This window comes from Osmia lignaria, chromosome 7, assembly GCF_051020975.1.
Source record: "Osmia lignaria lignaria isolate PbOS001 chromosome 7, iyOsmLign1, whole genome shotgun sequence".
In the NCBI taxonomy this organism is placed as follows: domain Eukaryota; kingdom Metazoa; phylum Arthropoda; class Insecta; order Hymenoptera; family Megachilidae; genus Osmia; species Osmia lignaria.
Window position 1 is genome coordinate 8,397,886 of NC_135038.1, and position 18,754 is coordinate 8,416,639.

The 18,754-nt window shown below is 43.0% G+C and overlaps 1 protein-coding gene across 6 annotated transcripts; it reads left to right on the plus strand.

Moving 5' to 3' along the window:
• The first annotated feature begins 3,445 nt into the window (after positions 1 to 3,445).
• LOC117604421 (uncharacterized) lies at positions 3,446 to 18,646 on the plus strand. 6 transcript variants are annotated; one of them, XM_034324449.2, is made up of 6 exons: positions 6,570 to 6,696; positions 11,248 to 11,332; positions 11,761 to 14,535; positions 14,610 to 14,894; positions 15,702 to 17,365; positions 17,433 to 18,645. In XM_034324449.2, the coding sequence occupies exons 2-6, from the start codon at positions 11,266 to 11,268 to the stop codon at positions 17,727 to 17,729; spliced, it is 5,088 nt and encodes a 1,695-aa protein (XP_034180340.2). In that variant the 5' UTR covers positions 6,570 to 6,696; positions 11,248 to 11,265; the 3' UTR covers positions 17,730 to 18,645. The 6 variants fall into 6 exon arrangements, with proteins under 6 accessions (XP_034180337.2, XP_034180339.2, XP_034180340.2 ...); XM_034324451.2 differs by having other exon boundaries at positions 15,711 to 17,365; XM_034324446.2 differs by lacking the exon at positions 6,570 to 6,696 and adding an exon at positions 3,446 to 3,647 and having other exon boundaries at positions 14,610 to 17,365; positions 17,433 to 18,646.
• The last annotated feature ends 108 nt before the right edge of the window (positions 18,647 to 18,754 follow it).

An 18,754-nucleotide genomic window follows, 5' to 3' on the forward strand; every position in this document is an offset into this window, starting at 1 on the left:
CGCCTCCTCTCCTTTCATCTTATCTTCAAATGCCTTAAGACGTTTCAATTTCGTTCAATTGAAAAGAATATTACAGAGTATCAGTGTCCCGAGGAAATTGAAATGATAGCAGTCGGAAGGTACAAAATCCTCAGTGTTAGCTTTCAGGATAATAAATACACAAGCGGGTAAGGAAAAGTTCAGAGGGAGGATGCAAATTCCTCCTGAAAGAATAGTCGCGGCCGTCTGTAAACAGAAATCGCAACCCCGTCGGCGAGTTCCTCTGCTTTTCCTCCTGGAAAAATCTGAGGAGACAGGAGAATCGAGTTAGTCGTTCGTGGTAGAATAATTCATGGATCGGAGCTGCGCGGCTGAGGATGCTTGGATCCATGGCAGCGCACTTCCGCGCTTTATTCCTACGCTCGTTAATTCACTTACTTTTCCCTCGAATGAATCGCCTCCTCCCTTGTTGGAATCCGCAAGGTAAAACGACAGCTATAATCGCTCGGACAGTCGTGCTGACTTTTTCCTCGGTGACGTTTATGGTTTGCCGAGCCACTTGAGAGATACGGTCCATTGTTACTCTCTTTCTCGCGGGGATCGTATATTTTCTCTATGCAACCTACGTGTCTGCCCATTGCTAACCTATTCTACTACCTGCAACTCCGCTCGTGTTTCTCCATTGACGTTTACAGACGTTCTGTTATTCGCTCGTTACAATTAGCGGCTGACTCATCCGCTCAACTATTTGCATTCGAATGGTAAACACGCTCGCTTATCGTTCGACAACATTTGTTTCACTCGTAAAATACTCTGAGCGTCGTCCTTTATGATATTCGCAAAGGGATTATTTACAATTATTCGATTACATTTAATTTTTAGTGTTTCTTGTTTGAATTAAAATTAGGCCGCTCTCCATGGTCCGCCGTCCGAGGGAGAGATACCCGAAGAAAATGACCTGGTACACCGTAATTAATCGATTTTCTCACTCGCTGAAAGGAGCCTCTCGACGAGAGGAAATTAAAAAAAGAGTCCAGGCCTTTGATAAACGAACCTGTTGCTTTTAAATAACCACTCCGCCGTCTGGTGTTTTCAGAAGTTTCGTTTCGTCTCGTCATGATTTCCTTGTCACCGACGATGACTCGTCAGGAGGTTATTAGTTTTCTTATTTGATTTTAATTTCAGGTAGTATATAATCAAGGCGTTAAAACGGAACTGTTCAATGTTATCTTTACACGTATCTCCGTGGTATATTCAAACGGTTCGCTCGTATAATGAGACTAAGTGTTGATTAAAGTCAGCTAGCTATCCATAAGTCGCATACCCGTGATCGCGCATTCTCGTAGGACGTTTACGGCCAGCTTGTTACCTCGGGAATAATACTGTTCGCGAACCGAGAAACCATGAACGCGAGTTAAGGGTTTCGTTCACCTGAAACTGTTTACCGGTGACTGGGTTTGTATCCAGCGAATTCGTTGTTAGAGGATTCTCTACCGAGTTGTACGCTTCCGTCGTTTCTCAGAGACGTTGTCCACGGGCATCCTTGGGCGATGAGAAGGAAAAGAAGCGGACATGTGCGGTGAAATTCCCACGGGGCGCATCGTTATTCCGGAATCCGCGTGAAACGGGCACGCGAGAACAATCCGCTGATAATAATTGTTGACGATCGACACGTCCCTTCGCGTTTTTTTTTCTATATCAGAATTACGATCAACAGTTTCTTTCTGGACTAGCAATTTCAGTTATGCTATCAAGTTCGACGAACCTTCGATGCTTTTAATTTTGGTGAAACAATCGGAGGAGTAATCTATCGTTTAACCCTTTTGTTAGAAATGAAACTAACATTTTGTTTTTCTAAAATTCTTAATATAGAATTGCTTGGTTGTGTCTATAAATTCTCTTCAGAATTTCAAAGAAATCTCCTTTCGTGACAGAAACAGAAAGGAGCTGTTTGTCTCGTATAAATCAAAAGTACGAGTCGTTATCAGATACCGGATCCAGCTCCGCGAATGATCTTTTTCGTTTTTTTTTTTTTTTTTTTTTTTTTTTTTTGAAATCGCTTCGGGCGTTATCATTAATTTCAACAGGTGATTCCAGGAACCCGATGACGATCTCCGGGCCAACGTTCGACAGATCGGAGCGATCTTCTTTTTCGGTTCGTGTGTCGATTGAGATATTAATAGCGGGACCAGTTGGCGGGCATTCGCGTGGAAAAGTAACGTGTAAGAGTTACAAGACACGAAGAAAACGAAATAACGCGTCGGATGAATCTCTAGATGATTTGTGACGATCAAACAGACTCCGTTTCTTGTCACCTTTGATTTATGACCGATTCTAGTTCTCATCGTTTATCACCGTAAACACGCTTTACGGTTCTTGTAATTTCTCAAGTTACACGATATTTGTAAATAACAAATACTGCGTTTAATAAATCTTTTAGAATTATTCCAGAGATGTTCGAGGAATAGATAAGTTAGAAATGGAAAGCTGGTTTCGAGATAAGAGCCGATCGCGTTAATTAGATTCCTACGTTTTAATTATCTATCATTGAAAGAAAAGTGGACACATTTATTCCAGCGAATCAAAGGTAGATTTTATTGCAATCGACAGGAGCCGAGGGTCATTCTCGTGGAAATAGTCGGGGATAAACGAGGAGAATCTGAACGTACCGATTGTGGTATCCTCGAGAAACCTCAATTCATGATAGTAAACACAGCGGCATGCAATGAAACCTGTTCCACGCGATCCATCGCATGGATCAACGTGCATATACGATTCTTGATTGTTCGTTGATAAAACAACGGTACGAAATATTCGCGAGCAAATTTACGTCTTCCAAATCGCTTTCCCTCGCTTTAGTGACCATTGTACAAGACAGACGAGTATCGACTTTAAAGAATTAAACATTCGTATCGTTTTTTTTCTCCCTGATACAGCAAAATACCGTTAGTGTTTGGTATTTTAATTGGACTCGATTCGACGTCGCTCTGAAATATTTCTAATAACCCTTTCGGTATGAAAAATTTCCAACGAAGCTTGGATTTGCAAAACTTTCAGAGCGTGCTTAAAATTCGCTTGAAAATTCGCGAAATGGGATCTTCGAATATTTATCCCTACTTTGAGACACCGTTGCAGAATAGGATTAAAAATCGGACGAAAGGCGGAGGTTTGAAATGAAATTGAAAACGAAACGATTTGGCAAAGAGGCACCGACTCGTTCGACTCGGCATTGACTCTCTCTGTGTAATGTGTAACAGCAGCATCGAGCGTATAACGATCGGAACACGGTTTGTGCCCCCTTCTACCTTCGACGAAGCCCACGATTCCTTCTTGTGTACACACGCAGACACGCATACCTACGCACGTGCAGGGGGTACCGACTTACGTAGACGTTGAACACACACGTGGAAGCCAATTGGAGAGCCAAGTCTTGGCCAAGTCTTTATAAGTAGGAGCCATCCGCGTCCTCAGGACTTACTCCCTCTCGAGAACGTGGCACGATCGGCAACCGATTTCCAGAATAAGTTCCTGAAAACGTCTCGCGAACTCGTATCCACGTTCGACAATATTCGATCGTCCAACGAGGTGCTTGAAATTTTCAATTAACCGCGAGATGACGAGGATCTGTTAAAGAGGACTCTTCGGTTCGTCGTTGATCCCGTGAACAGGTGAGTGGTGTCTATCACCGATCCTCTTTTCTAGATCGCGATCCTCGACGGGGGTCGCAGTGTTAAACAAGTGAATCTCAAGTGTAAGGATCTTCGAGTGTAAGTTTCGTCGTTCGATAGATAAATATCCCCGGTAGCTTCGAGGAGTGTCTGAAATTTGAAATTCTCGAGTAAACGGTGAATTTACGAGAGTAAACCTCGAGATAGATTACAAACATCTCTCGAGACGCAAGAAAGAGATTAGTATAGATTTATAGAGGAAATCCGTGGACAGTTTACACGACACATTAGATAACTGAATTGAATTAATTAGGTTCCTGGTTGAATCAGTAGTTTGTTTAATATTTCTTTCACGCGTGGTAATAATCGTGTAACGGTGACGTCAAAATTTCAGTGATATTAATGGGATACACCTCTCGATTTCTCGAGTCCTTGCATTAAGCTTTCCTCGCGCGTTCTGTGTTTAATTAATACATGGCTCTTAATTCGACGAAAGGAAGGCTGATCGAAACCTGCTTTTTTCCGACTGATTAATACGTTGCTCGCCTAAGCGTGTCTGGTAATTATGTTTGATAAAGGTTCTCGGTTGCGAAACGCATCCATCGCGCTCTTGTAATTTACCCTCCTGCTATTATCGAACGATTAATTATCGATACGCGTGTTTCTTTATCGACACGCAGGAAAAATCGATCGATTGCGAAACGTTAGAAAAGATAATCGACGATCGGATACTCCGACACGATTCTTTTCGATTTTCTTTCCCCGTTCGTGGTTTACAATCGGCAGAGTCACGTAACTGTTTTACCGGGTTACAGGCACGATTTACAGAGGTTACAACGTGTCGGTGAACGTACGTGTGCCGACCGAAAAATCCCCGATTCTCGATCGTCGATTCACGTCGCGTAGCCCGGCCGAAAATCGCGAGCTGTATTTGGATCGATCGAGCGTTCCGCTTCGAATTCATCGATCTTGGCATTGGATCGATGCAACCGCTTGTCCTCGGCATTGCCTCGTCACGATCCTCCTTTTGCTCCATAAACGCATCCTTTTTGTATTTCGAAGGTCGTTGGAAATTATTTTTTCGAGCTGCAGCGATTGCTTCCAGACGTTCCAGAATGTAGATGAGCTTGAAGTACCTCGGTTAAACGCGACGTTGGTAATAATAATATCAGTTGCGTGTAACGGCGAGTTTCTAATTGAAGGATACAAAGTGCAATAAACAGGATGCATTGTGCACGGATGCACGCGGTGCTTTTTCGCGTCCCTTAACGAGTCGCTCTTCCCGGATTCGCGATAAAAACTGGGAATCTTCGAAGGACATTCCGCTTGGTTCGTGAGCAGCCAGTTGAACGGTACGGTTTTTCTCTCGCACCCGGCTTTATTTCATTGTCACAGGCAAGAAGTCGATTAAAAGTGGATTACATCAACCGATACACTGTCGTTCAGAAATGTTTGCTCATCGCTAACCCTTTCGAAGAACGTATCGCACGATGACTGATAGCGAATATGTACTTTTGATCGTTAATGTAACTTCTTGAAATTCTTTACTTTTTTATTATTTCTAAACTTTGATATAATTGTTATCGAAAGAAACAAAGAGAATGTTGGAAAAATTTCTTCGACAAATTTAATAAACGTATCGTACGATCTCTGATAGCGAATACTTTTGATCGTTAATGTAACTTCTTGAAATTCTTTACTTTTTTCCTTCTAAACTTTGATATAATTGTTATCGAAAGAAACAAAGGGAATGTTGGGAAAATTTCATCGACAGTTTTAATTGAGAGTAGAACCTTGGAGGATTGCAGAATTAGCGGTAAAAAATGATTTTCCATAATGCAAAAATAAAAGAGATTTCTTCCTCGACTGAGTCATTCAATTGTCTAATGATATTCTCCTTGTACAATGAATTTATGCCTTGATACACCATACTCGACGTTATTCTGGCATCGATGAGATAACGATCGTAATTCACTCGAACGTTCTCCGGAGAACGTCGTTCTTTTCCACGTTGTTTAATTAACCTGAATGGTAATTGACACTTATCGTTATGTAATTGTTGCTCGAGAAACGTGGCTGGATTGTTAATCGTCAGGCACGCGTTTCACCGGATATCGAGACTTCGTTTTACTCTCGAATCCGAGGAAGGAAATTCAATTTCCTGTGGCAACGAAAGCTCTATGTATTCATCTCGCGTAAATAATCATCGTCGCGATGAAATATCTAACAGAAAATCGTTATTAACAGATCCAAAGAAGGCTGACGAGACTCGCGGTCTCAGCCATTCCTTTACGTTTATCTTATTTCGTTCGATCGCGTGCAATTACGCTCTATTTAGGGGGACTTTAATGCAGCAGGGACGGGATTTCTCATTTTCTCGTAAACGTGATACATAGAGCATTATCCGAAGCCTTGAACCTCGTTCGAGCCGAGCCCGCATGCGATGCATGATAAATCTACGGGTTGGCTCCGTCGCGAATAAGGGATATAATGGAAAAATGAAGAGGACGAAGTAAACGGTACGAATGGGATGGCTTTTGCGCTGTGCAATTTACAAGTATCCCTTTAATTGCGAGCCGCCGAGGATACGATTACCTCGAGATACTCGTTGCCGTCTTGGAAATTATTTTGTTTCAACGGGTTTAAACGGTGACGTTAAACTTCTTCCATTAATAAATCGAACGGATATTAAAGTGACATCGAAATAATTAACGCCTAAACAAGTTTGTTCCATCTGAACTATATTTTGCATAAATCTTCTGAAATATTCTAAGTATCTTTCTTTCATATACAGAGAGGGAGAAACGCGAAGGAGAAGGAAAAGTAGGGGAGATTGGGTATGATTGTCACACGGGTTCGTTGTCACAATTGTTATAAAAAAGACACTAAATAATAGAAATGTACTGATAACCGATAACCCATGGCACCACGAGGATATATTGTTGCCTCTTCCTCGCGATCGCTCAGTTCGCTGTAGATTAGTATTAAAACACGACGGGACATTGTTAGTTTTTATACATTTGAAGTAAATTTTTGTAATATCCATTAGGTAAGTATATTGGTTTCTTAGTATTTCAAATCCGATAGTTTAGAGTTTTATCTAATTTATTCTGATAATATTTTTGCATTTTTCGAACTTCCTAATAAATTAGTGTATAGTTTAAATTATTTAACGTCGTGGGTCAAGTTGTCACAGAAAATTTGGGGTTATTTGTCACATGTATTCGCAATGATTAACAATGTATATCTGCCATCACTGCGATTCAGATGATTCTGATTAACGATAAGACTGCTGGCTTAATGATCTTCAATAATTGACAAGTTTTCTACAACTACTTTTTAATGATTTAAAATTCTCAATTTTATTATAAATATTTAAAAATTTAATTTTATATTTAATATCGTTTAGGATTCGTAATCAATACAAAGAGTTATATTTTTAATTTTCTTTTTTTTTAATAATTGTAAGTTTAATTTTGTGTTCAAGACAAATGCAAATAAAATTGTTACTTTTTCAATCGAATTGATTTTTTCTTAATAAATTTGGCTATTTATAATGTGTGTACATTGTCACAAAATAATTACTACAGATAATGTGAATTAACTCCCAATCTTATTGGTAATATTCATAAAACTAATTTTTTTTATAAACTTAGCAGTTTGTATTAAACTATGTTCGAATGAACTTTCCTGCAACTATAAACTGTAAAAAATAAAAATTAAAAAAATGTGACAACCATACCCGGTCTCCCCTGTAATCAGGCGGGAGAAAAATCGTCCCTGCAAATTTCAAAGCTATTCTTATCGCAACCAGCCACGCTATCGTAACAGTTTAAGTTCATCGCACTGGGTAAATATCAATGTTGTTTCTTTGTTCTTACTCTCGATCAAATCCTCCTATCGTTGTTTACCCCACATCTCCTCTCAAGATGTATCTAAAAGAACTGGATCCATTAAATGGATTCCTTATTTCGCTTTCAAGAGGACGCTTTGAATTCCAGACACGATCCACCGTCGCATCTGTATCATTCTTCATCGAGTTTTCCTCTGTAATAAATATGCTAAACTGTACCGTCGACATGGCAATTCGCGATGCCGAAGGAATCGTCTCTTTGGAACCGCAGCTTTTATAGTTTCGAGGAACGTTCGATCGTCATTTTGCGTTTCGATCAAGAACTGGTTCGATTAAACCGACCATTCCGAGCTCTTCAAGGGCGTACATCGTTCTTGTATCTCATAGGATCGAAGGACAATTTTCGATGAAAAACATCACGCGCCGTGTAATTTACGATAACGCGATGTAAGAACTTCTCTTTCCTCCGCGGATTCATCGAGGGAAAACTTTCTCTACGATTTTTCTCGCCGACTATTATCCGCGAGGATAACTACACCCTGATTTCCTGAATCGTGATTAGCGCGGCTCATCAGGCAAATTGATTCTAATTCGAGGCCACGCGTTTCGAGCGTACAATTATACGACTGTCTTCGATAAGAAAATCGTCGTGTTTCAATGGAAAAATACATTTTCTTCTCTATTAAATAAAGATAATCTCAGTGTGCTGAGATATGCAGATTACCGTAAAATTGATAGGATTTCTGAGAAGGGTTTATTACCTTCAGTCAAAAATTGAAGAAGAACTCGTCCGTTAGGTTTAACGAGCGGTTTCCTGGGTCGTTGAACGGGCTTTGTGTTTTGCAACACCGATAGAGAAGGCATTAATTAAATCGTTTGCTCGGCATCCGAAATCGCCTATCTTCCGGGTGCCTTTAGTTAAATCACAGCCCTCGGAAGATGTACACCTAATGATAGCCTAGGAAGAGGGCACGCGAAACAATCTTTTCTTTAAACAATGCGTATCGAATCGCGTTTGATTCAATTTTTAATTCAATTTTTTCACCAGCATCGAAGCGATCGTCTAAAAGAACTCAAGGTAATACACGACACGGACCGTCCTTGAGTTCTCTTCTTCTCTTCTTCGAGTTCTCTCGTTCCTCGGATACCTAACAGCAGGTGGCAGAACGGCTCGAATCGGTTTATAAATAAGTCGTGTAACTTCTTACCGGGCTGTCGTTACCTCCGTGCACCTTCGTGCCGTATTTCGGAGATGCATTTACATTGGTAATCGTCGATGATCGGGAACGAAATATGTTCGACCCGCAATTAGAGGTAAACGATCGGTTAAGAGGTCAATATATCAGCCGTCGTGTTCGAATAATCATTAGCAGAGTCTGGCAAATTGTATTCAACGACGAACAGACCGAACTATGAATAATAATGATACCATTACGTGCGGCAACGTTTTAGAGAAGATATCCATTTACATTTAAACGCGAATACCTCGTCGATTAATAATTTCACTTTGTTTCTGCCGGATGATTTTTCGGAATTTTCAGACACTCGCTGTAAAAACTGTTTCGAACGCGATCCACGAAACGTATCCCTCTGTTTTTCGTGCGATTCTTGACGAAACGAGAACACCGTCCACATGGGATACCATCGATTTGTATTCAAGCAACGGATCTCGTGTGAACGGGGCCTGAACCCTCGGCACGGAAAATGTTTCATTCAACGAGGAGAGAAGCTTTTGCCGAATCGTACCGACGATAAAATTGAATCCGCGACCTACGTACTCTATTTGTACACATTTTTCAAGAATTCCCGGGTACAAGGAATTTTGCGGGTGCAAGGAATTACGATGCGTCACCCGGGGAAGATACAGTGGGTCCAAAAAAGTACCTCTGTTTTAAAATTCAACCAAATGACGAGGTTTTTTGAGAATCTATACAAATTAATTTACTAAGATATGCGCTTTTAAATTTGTCGAAATCGGGAAAGAAATAGTAAAAGGCAATTTTTGTACTTTTTTATTTGAATGATCGATGAAATTTTCAACGTAAACATAATTTATTTGAAAAAATTCCCTTCACTATTTTTTTCCACGATTTCAATAAATTATAATTTTTTAAAACGACAAAGGCACATATCTTACAATTAGTAAATTAATTTGTACAGCTTCTCGAGAAACCTCAAGTCATTTGGTCCAATTTTAAACGAGATACTCTGTTTTAAATGGTGTACAAATCTTTTTTGGACTCACTGTATATTCCAAGAGAGGAATATAAAGTTTATCACTTTAGATTGAACGAAAGCCAGCTGATATCGGCGTTCACAACACGCAACGTTCGCCTGTTAGCTTCGTAAATCAGAGTCTCACGCGAGTCTATCAAACGATCCTCCTCGTAAAGGGTTAAGTAAACTGGTTTCCAATAACCAAACTCCTTAACTAACGAACGCTCCAGAGAATTGGATACAGAAGATCGGTTGCCATTTCAATGCGCAAGTCTGTTCCAATGTCAGGATCACCGACAATGACATTGACTCTGCTCGCGAGTTATGTCACCGTGATTCTCGCCTGTTCTTGCGTTTCACAATGTTGCACTGATAGCCAGCTGAGAGACGGCATTCCTATGTTATGTCAGCAGCGTTCATGCAATCCTCTTTTTCATTCGAGCCAGCGAGAGAAAGGACCCGAACGACCGTGGGCTTCGTTTTCAGCTTTCTCTCGCTGGAACACCTTTGAATCCTTTTCCCTTTTGCCCAGGTTCAGATTGATCGTTGGCTCCATTCGTCGACGAGTCGTAGGTCGTGCACACTGCGATTCGTTGCGAGATCCCTGCATGGTGATGATATTTATGCCACCCTTTGTCAGACCTGGATCATGTAAATTAGACGGATGATTAACGACGGGGTACAATCTAACTCGTTTTCATTCTTGAAAGAAAGATCACAGGGTTAACGATGTGTAAATTAACAGTAAAGAGTCAATTTTAGAGAGTATATTTTATTTAATAGTCATTTTACAACGTCATTTTCCTTGGGGATGCTTATGGGAAAGGGTGAGAATCCAGGATCTAATCATCTTTCCTGGGGAAGATTTCTTCCATCTCGATAAATTCTAACAATTTCTAACACAGGGGTATCGATACATTTGAATAAACCATGAAAGAATTCTTATTCTATTCGCGAAGAGGACTAGAGGCGATTTACGGTCTCGCGAGAACAACGTATCGTGTTAAATGATTAAAGGCGTGTCGGAGATCGCGGCTAACGTGTAACTGTACAAGGGAATCGGGCATGGGTAAATATTCAAATTGTTGTAGCACGTGTATATATCTATCGGACGATGATCGAATGGGAAAAAAAATGATATCGAGGTCAGCGATCGGTGAGGACGCGGCGGAACGGGAACCGTTTGATCCTGAAGCGTCGATGATGCGTGAATTATTCCAAGTAAGGTCACCGGGTCTGACAGTTAGAATCCTTTGGACGTCGATCAAGGGGAAGATTGGACGTGGGCCAAGCATGACGTTTAAGTAACTGTTCGTAGGTTGCTTATCTTCGGCTGTTTATGCGAAATTCTCGATTGAGGAAATCCACGCCTTTCGTCCTACAAAACGATGCAGATTACGTCACGTTGTCTTATCCCGTTAAAATGATAGGGTTCCACCGTTAATGAACACTGGATTATGATCACTGTTCATCTGTTCGAAATGGAAGGGTAATTTAAATTTTAATTCGATTCTCTCTTTATTCTTTTAGACCAGATAAACTGGTGCCATGTGGATATGCCTGCAGGCATTAGGCCTGCTGATAGCAGCGATTTTATCAGCGTCGGGAGAAATTGGTAAGATTTCGTTGACCTCCGTTTCGAGGTTGAATCGCTTTGGAATATTCATAGTCTGAGGTGAGAGATTCGCGGTAAATGTGTTTTTCATCGCCATTGAGAATGCGCGAACTAGCTGTTTTCTTGACAAGCTCATTTATAGTACAGTTCAGGAAACGCGTGATACGCCTACTGATATTTCATGGGATATTGCCACTATTTTTGTTTCTCTTCATCTCTGTCAGTGGCGTCTTGTTTCTTATTATCGCTGGTCTTCTTAAACTGGTTTTGCATGAAACGTAGAGCTGCGAAGCTTTGTCAATTAAATCTATTTTATGTTTGCTGTATCATAAAACTTGACTGCAAATCCTTCACCCTGATGAAGAATGATCAATATTACAGTCGTATATAAGAGGATGTTGAGAACCGTGTAATCTGTAAATTTTCAGATATTTCTACTCTTTTAGACTCGTATCGTATCTTTCGTGCGCAAAACGGACGAGGAAACGATGCTTTCGTGTGTACGGAGGAAGGATATCATCCTGATCCTCACGACTGTAGGGTGTACTACAGATGCGTCGATTGGGGCAACGATAGTCCACTGACAAAGTTCGAATTCGAGTGCGGTGTTGGGACGGTGTTCTCGAAGGATAAAGGTGACATCTGCACTCATCCAAACGACAGCGGTCGACCGGAGTGTGGTGGGAATGAGAACGAGATCGATTCGAATGAATCTACCGTGTCGCAAGTATCCTCCGCTCAATGGCCGACGACACCAGTTAGCGAAACCAGCCGCACGACCGCGATACCTACGACTACGACTCATATTACGACCCCAACTGGACCACCGCAAACGTCTTACCAAACGGCTACCAGTAGTCCATCGACGACCAGTCGGCCTCCGGTAACCAGCGGTTCATGGGAGAACGATGTTGAGCAAGGTCAGAATCAGTGCACTCAGGAAGGATTTATGTCCGATCCGAACGACTGCAGAAAATTCTACAGATGCGTCAAAGACGGCAACGGCAAATTCATTAAGTACGAATTCTCGTGCGGAGTTGAAACTGTTTGGGATCCAGAAATTCCAGGGTGCAATCATCCTTGGGCGGTAACACGCGAAGATTGTAGGCAAGGTTCGGGGACTGGTGCCGATAATGGTGGACAATGGAACGGAGATAACGGTGGACAATGGGATGGAGATACGGGAGATAATGGAGGACAATGGAATGGTGATACCGGAGATAATGACGGACAATGGAACGGTGATACAGGCAGTCCCGGACAGCCCGGAGACCCTAATGGTCAATCGGGACAACCGGGTCAACCTGGTGATCCTACTGGACAGCCTGGTTCTCCTGGATCTCAAGGTACCCCTGGCACACCTGGAACTCCTGGAACCACTGGCACTTCTGGAACACCTGGCACGCCTGACGCTCCTATCCCTCCTCCCGGATCGCCTGGTACTCCTGGCACTGCTGGAACACCTGGAACTGCTGGCTATCCTGGACCAGGGGAACCTGGTATTCCTGGCATTCCGGGCCCTCCTGGAACCCCTGGTATACCTGGAACATCTGCCCATCCTGGCACTGCTGGGACCCCTGGTACTCCTGGTACACCGGGTACTCCTGGTACACCTGGCACTCCTGGTTTGCCTAATGTTGCAGGAATCTCTGGAATACAAGGAATACCTGGTATTAATGGCATTAATGGTATTCCTGGAGTCCCTGCTCCTGTTGGTAATCCTGGAAACCCTGGTACTCCTGGCACTCCGGGCCTTCCTGGGACCCCTGGTACACCTGGATCACCTGCCCATCCTGGCAGTCCTGGGACCCCTGGTACTCCCGGTACACCGGGTACTCCTGGTGCCCCTGGCACTCCTGGTTTGCCTAATTACGTTCCAGGAACCCCTGGTAGACCAGGAATAATTGGTACTCCCGGTACACCGGGAACTCCTGGTATCCCTAGCAATTCTGGTTTGCCTAATAATATTCCAGGAACCCCTGGTAGACCAGGAGTAATTGGTACTGCAGGCCCTCCAGGTACTCCCGGAACTCCTGGAACTCCAGAATCTCCTGGCACGCCCGAAACTCCTATTCCTCCTCCCGGATCGCCTGGCACTGCTGGAACACAAGGAACTTCTAGTACTCTTGGAGGGCCTGGCACACCAGGAAAACCTGGTATTCCTGGCACTCCGGGCGCTCCTGGAACTCCCGGTACACCTGGAACACCTGCCCATCCTGGCACTCATGGATCGCCTGGTACTCCCGGTACACTGGGTACTCCTGGTACCCCTGGCACTGCTGGTATGCCTAATATTCCAGGAATCCCTGGCCTACCAGGAGAACCTGGTACTCCTGGCGTCCCTGGTACTCCTGGAACCCCTAGTACTTCTGATACTACTGGAACTGCTGACACTCCTGAGGCTCCTGGAGCCCCTGGTGTTCCTGGCACTCCGGGCGCTCCTGGAACCCCTGGTACACCTGGAACACCTGCCCATCCTGGCAGTCCTGGGACCCTTGGTACTCCCGGTACACCGGGTACTCCTGGTACCGCTGGCACTCCTGGTTCGCCTGGTAAACCAGGAACACCTGGCATACCAGGAGACATTGGCACTCCTGGAATTCCTGGTACTCCTGGAACCCCTGGTACTCTTGACACTTCTGGAACACCTGGCACTCCAGAATCTCCTGGCACACCCGAAGCTCCTATCCCTCCTCCCGGATCGCCTGGTACTCCAGGGACTGCTGGCACTGCTGGAACACCTGGAACTGTAGTACTTGGAAATCCTGGCACACCAGGAAAACCTGGTACTCCTGGAGTTCCAGGCCGTCCTGGAACTCCTGGTAGACCTGGAGTACCTGCCCATCCTGGCACTCCTGGGACTCCCGGTACTCCCGGTACACCGGGCACTCCCGGTACTCCCGGTACACCGGGTACTCCTGGTACCCCTGGCACTCCTGGTTCGCATGGTGTTCCTGGAACCCCTGGCATACCAGGACAAATTGGTACTCCTGGCACTGATGGTACTCCCGGTACTCCTGGAACCCATGGTACGCCCGAAACTCCTAGCACTCCTCACACACCCGGAACTCCTAGCACACCTGATACACCAGGTACGCCTGGCACTCCTGGCACACCTGGCACGCCTGGTACACCTAGCACACCTGATACACCAGGTACGCCTGGCACTCCTGGCACACCTGGCACGCCTGGTACACCTTCAGGTATTCTTATTGTTGCTGATGTATGTATGATTACAAACGATTGTAACAGCATTACTAACGGTGTGTATTTCCAGAAACTCCAGGTACAACAAGACCGCCAGGAACTTGTACACAAGAAGGATTCTTCCCCGATCCTAAGGACTGCCGGAGATTTTATCGCTGCGTTGGAAGTGGTTCAAAGTTTACGAAGTACGAATTCCATTGTGGTACTGGTACTGCATGGGATTCGGCACTTCAGAGCTGTAATCACGAGCATCTTGTTCCTAATTGTCAAGGTGGAACCAGTCCCCCTGATTCTTCAGAGAACAAAGTTCCAGACGAATCAAACAATGAAATCGGTGGAGTCACTGATAAGCCAGGTACATCTGAAAGTGAAACAAGTAATCCCCCGCCGGTATCATCGTCAAGTGTTGCACCGTCCTCAACTAGTTCCACTACTCCATCAACTAGCACATCATCAAGCGTCTCAACAACATCTGTGTCAACCTCATCTCATCGTCCATCCACTAGTGGTTCGACATCACAATCCACGTCTTCCACTTCTACAGTTCAATCAAGCACAACTAGTCCTCAGTCCACACTTTCAGATCCCACGGAATCTGTCTCTTCCTTGCCTCCTTCAACTTCCACTATGTCTAACGTTGAAACTACAACGATTAACTCGTCTTCTGGAACGTCAGAATGTACCGAAGAAGGATTCTTCCCTAACCTTCAGGATTGTCGAAAATTTTATCGTTGCGTTGGTAGTGGTTCTATGTTCACTAAATACGAATTCCAATGCGGTACTGGAACTGTATGGGACCAAACCATTCAAAGCTGTAATCACGAGTATGCTGTTCCTAATTGTAAGGATGGATCTGGTTCACCAGCTTCTTCAAACGGCACCAAACCAGATTCATCCACTGATGAAGTGAGTAACACTACTAACCAACCAGAAGCATCACAGACACAAACAAGTGCACCATCAAGTGATCACGCACCATCTTCATCTACTAAACCTGCACCTACCGTCACAACGTCAAGCACGCCATCGACTTCTACATCAACCGAATCATCATCAACATCTGTGTCGTCAACTCTGTCATCGACTAGTACATCAACCTCACAGTCCCCTGCCACGTCTGCAACTGAAACCAGTTCAGTCAGTTCTCAGTCTACATCTTCAGATGTTACAGAATCTGTCCCAGAAGGCAGTACCGCATCCGACATACAAACACCTACTGGACCCAGTGCATCTCCAGGAACATCAGGATGCACGCAAGAAGGTTTCTTCCCAAATCCAGCCGACTGTAGAAAATTCTACCGTTGCGTGAGTTCTGGAAAGCAGTTCCACAGATACGACTTCAACTGTCCATCGGGTACAGCTTGGGATTCGTCTATCGTCACTTGCAACCACATCAGTAAAGTAGCTTCCTGTTCGACTGAAAGTAACAAGATCGACCATGGTGATCAAGGATCCACGGATAGTACTTCAATAACTGGTTCAACGACAACTGTTAGTTCTACTTCGGGAGCTGGTACTACATCTGGATCTGATACTGATCAAACTGACTCAACAACTTCGTCGTCAACGGATGAAACTGCAAGCAGTTCATCGAGACCCTCTGAAATTCAGGAACCTTTAACCACCGAAAGTTCGTCTACTTCGTCAACCTCAGAGTCGTCTTCCACTTCCTCAACTTCACAGTCATCTTCCAGTGAATCCGGCGTTCCAGACTGCACCACGAAGAAGCCTAATAATACTATAGTCTGCAACAGCGAAGGCTTCTATCCACATCCAACACAGTGCGATAAATTTTATCGTTGCGTTGACAATGGAAAAGGATTCAACGTATACCATTTCGACTGTGCACCTGGAACCATATTCGACCCCAGCATTGATGTATGCAATTATCCTGAGTCGGTCTATCCTGCAAGAGATTGCATGACGCCCACGTCCGGTACGTCAGAAGATTCTACCACGGAAGAAATATCGTCCACTACTGAAAGCAGTGCAGAATCCACGACAGAGTCTAGGGGAACCGAAGGTACTACTGAATCTACATCAACGTCATCCTCGATGGAAACGACAACTTCTACGGAACCTGTATCAGAAACGACCGAGTCTACTCAGACTACTGCCTTGACTACTGAAGCAGCTACTACAGAATCTACGTCTGAAGCGACTACAGAATCCACTTCTGAACCCACGTCTGAAGCAACTACAGAATCTACGTCTGAAGCAACTACAGAATCCACTTCTGAACCTACTTCTGAAGCAACTACAGAATCCACTTCTGAACCTACTTCTGAAGCAACTACAGAGTCCACTTCTGAATCAACTTCAGAGCCTACATCTGAATCAAGTACAGAATCTACATCAGAACCAAGTACAGATTCTACAACTGAATTTACATCCGCGGCAACAACAGAGTCCACTTCTGAAGCGACTACAGAATCTACATCCACAGTGACAACAGAATCTACTTCCGAAGGAACCAGTGAAAGTAGTACAATCCCAAGCTCGGAACAGACTACGGAAATAACAACTTCGACAACCGATTCTTCCGTTTCGACGCCTTGCCCAATTGGAAACTTGACCGACGAACAAATCGTGTTGGCTTGTCCAACTGGTTTCCGAAGACATCCAAAATATTGTAATTTGTTCTATCAATGCACCAGTGAAGGTAACATGGAGATCAAAGTACTCGTGTTGAGCTGTCCGGAGAATACCGTCTTCGATGAACAAAAGATACAATGTTTGCCTGAAGAGAAGAGTAGCCAGGCTTGTACGACTCCCAAAGCTAGTGGAAGATTTTATAGAGGATTAGAGGACAGTCCTGTATCTCCTGTAAGTATATTCATCTGATATTTCCAGTACTTCTGCATCATTATTTATAATGTTCCTTTGGTTTCAGGTGAAAGTATCAACTGATCAACTCTGCCCAGGAGAAGGACACTTTCCTTATAGACAAGGTTGCAGCTCGGCGTTCTATAAATGCAGACGGGACTCTAGAAATAATATTCAAGGATATCTGTACAAGTGTCCGCAAGAATTTATATACTGGTCGGTATCGAGAAGGTGCGAGCGTGCAACACGATTACCCATGTGCGCGCATTTAGCATACAGAACGAAGAGCGAATATTGGGACAATAGATGGCAGATACCAGTAGAAGACTATAATCTGTCTGCTAGAAATCTGCGTTTCCTTTAAATCGTTAATACCTTCGTTGCGAAGAACGAAACATTAGAATGAATCTTTAAATGATAGAAAAATACGTAACTCTCTTCTGTACAACATGGCTGCGGAAGATCCCACAAAAGTATTGTACAGATCTTCAGCAGTCATCTTGTTATTATGTGTAATTAATCGAAAGACGATCAGTGGTTTTTGAACCACTGATCTCTTAGTCTTTATCTAATTACAAAAAGAATGATAATCGTTTGCTAATAATTGTAGACGAATATAATTGATGTTTTTCTACGATTTTTCTCGTGCGTGGTAGTAAAATCGTTGGAAAACCATGTATCGCGAATGTTGGGAATTTTTGGTTGTGGGAACCGTAAGCAATATTAGACTGTATTCAGTAATTTATATCATGTATTTATTAGGTTGATCATTCTTTTGCGTATGCGTGTTCATGTTTCTAAAGTATCTCGTTTTAAAATATTCTTTTTATATCCTGAATTTTAGTGCACGTATGAAATTTGACAAACGTCTAGAGGAATGAAGAGAGGATTGATTATAGATTAGAAAGTTTAACGCCAATTCTATTGCATTTATTTCGCGGATTTAATAGTGCTTAGCACTATCTTCTGAATACAGTACAAATCAATAACCTTGAAAAGATATTCTTGTACATAATTACGTCTTAATGACTTTAATCGGTGTTTCCTTTATGTAAAACATTATTCATTGTCCTTAGTTTCTTTTCTCGATGCTAAGGTATCTTTAAAAGGAAACTATATACATTTAAGACCTTTTCCATAATATAGTATAGTTATGGAATAGTACTAGTTTAGTTATCGAACGTATATAAATACTGAGCGTATTTGTACTAGATCTCTGTGAAAATTTACATTAATAAACGATGAGATCTTCCGTGGAAAGCATCGAATCCTCCTTCACGTCCTAATAAACTTTCTAATAAATGAATGCACAAGACATTCATTGATTTCGTTTTATAGATCCTTAAACAGATTATAAATAATTTAATTTTAAAATAAAAGGAAAGTATG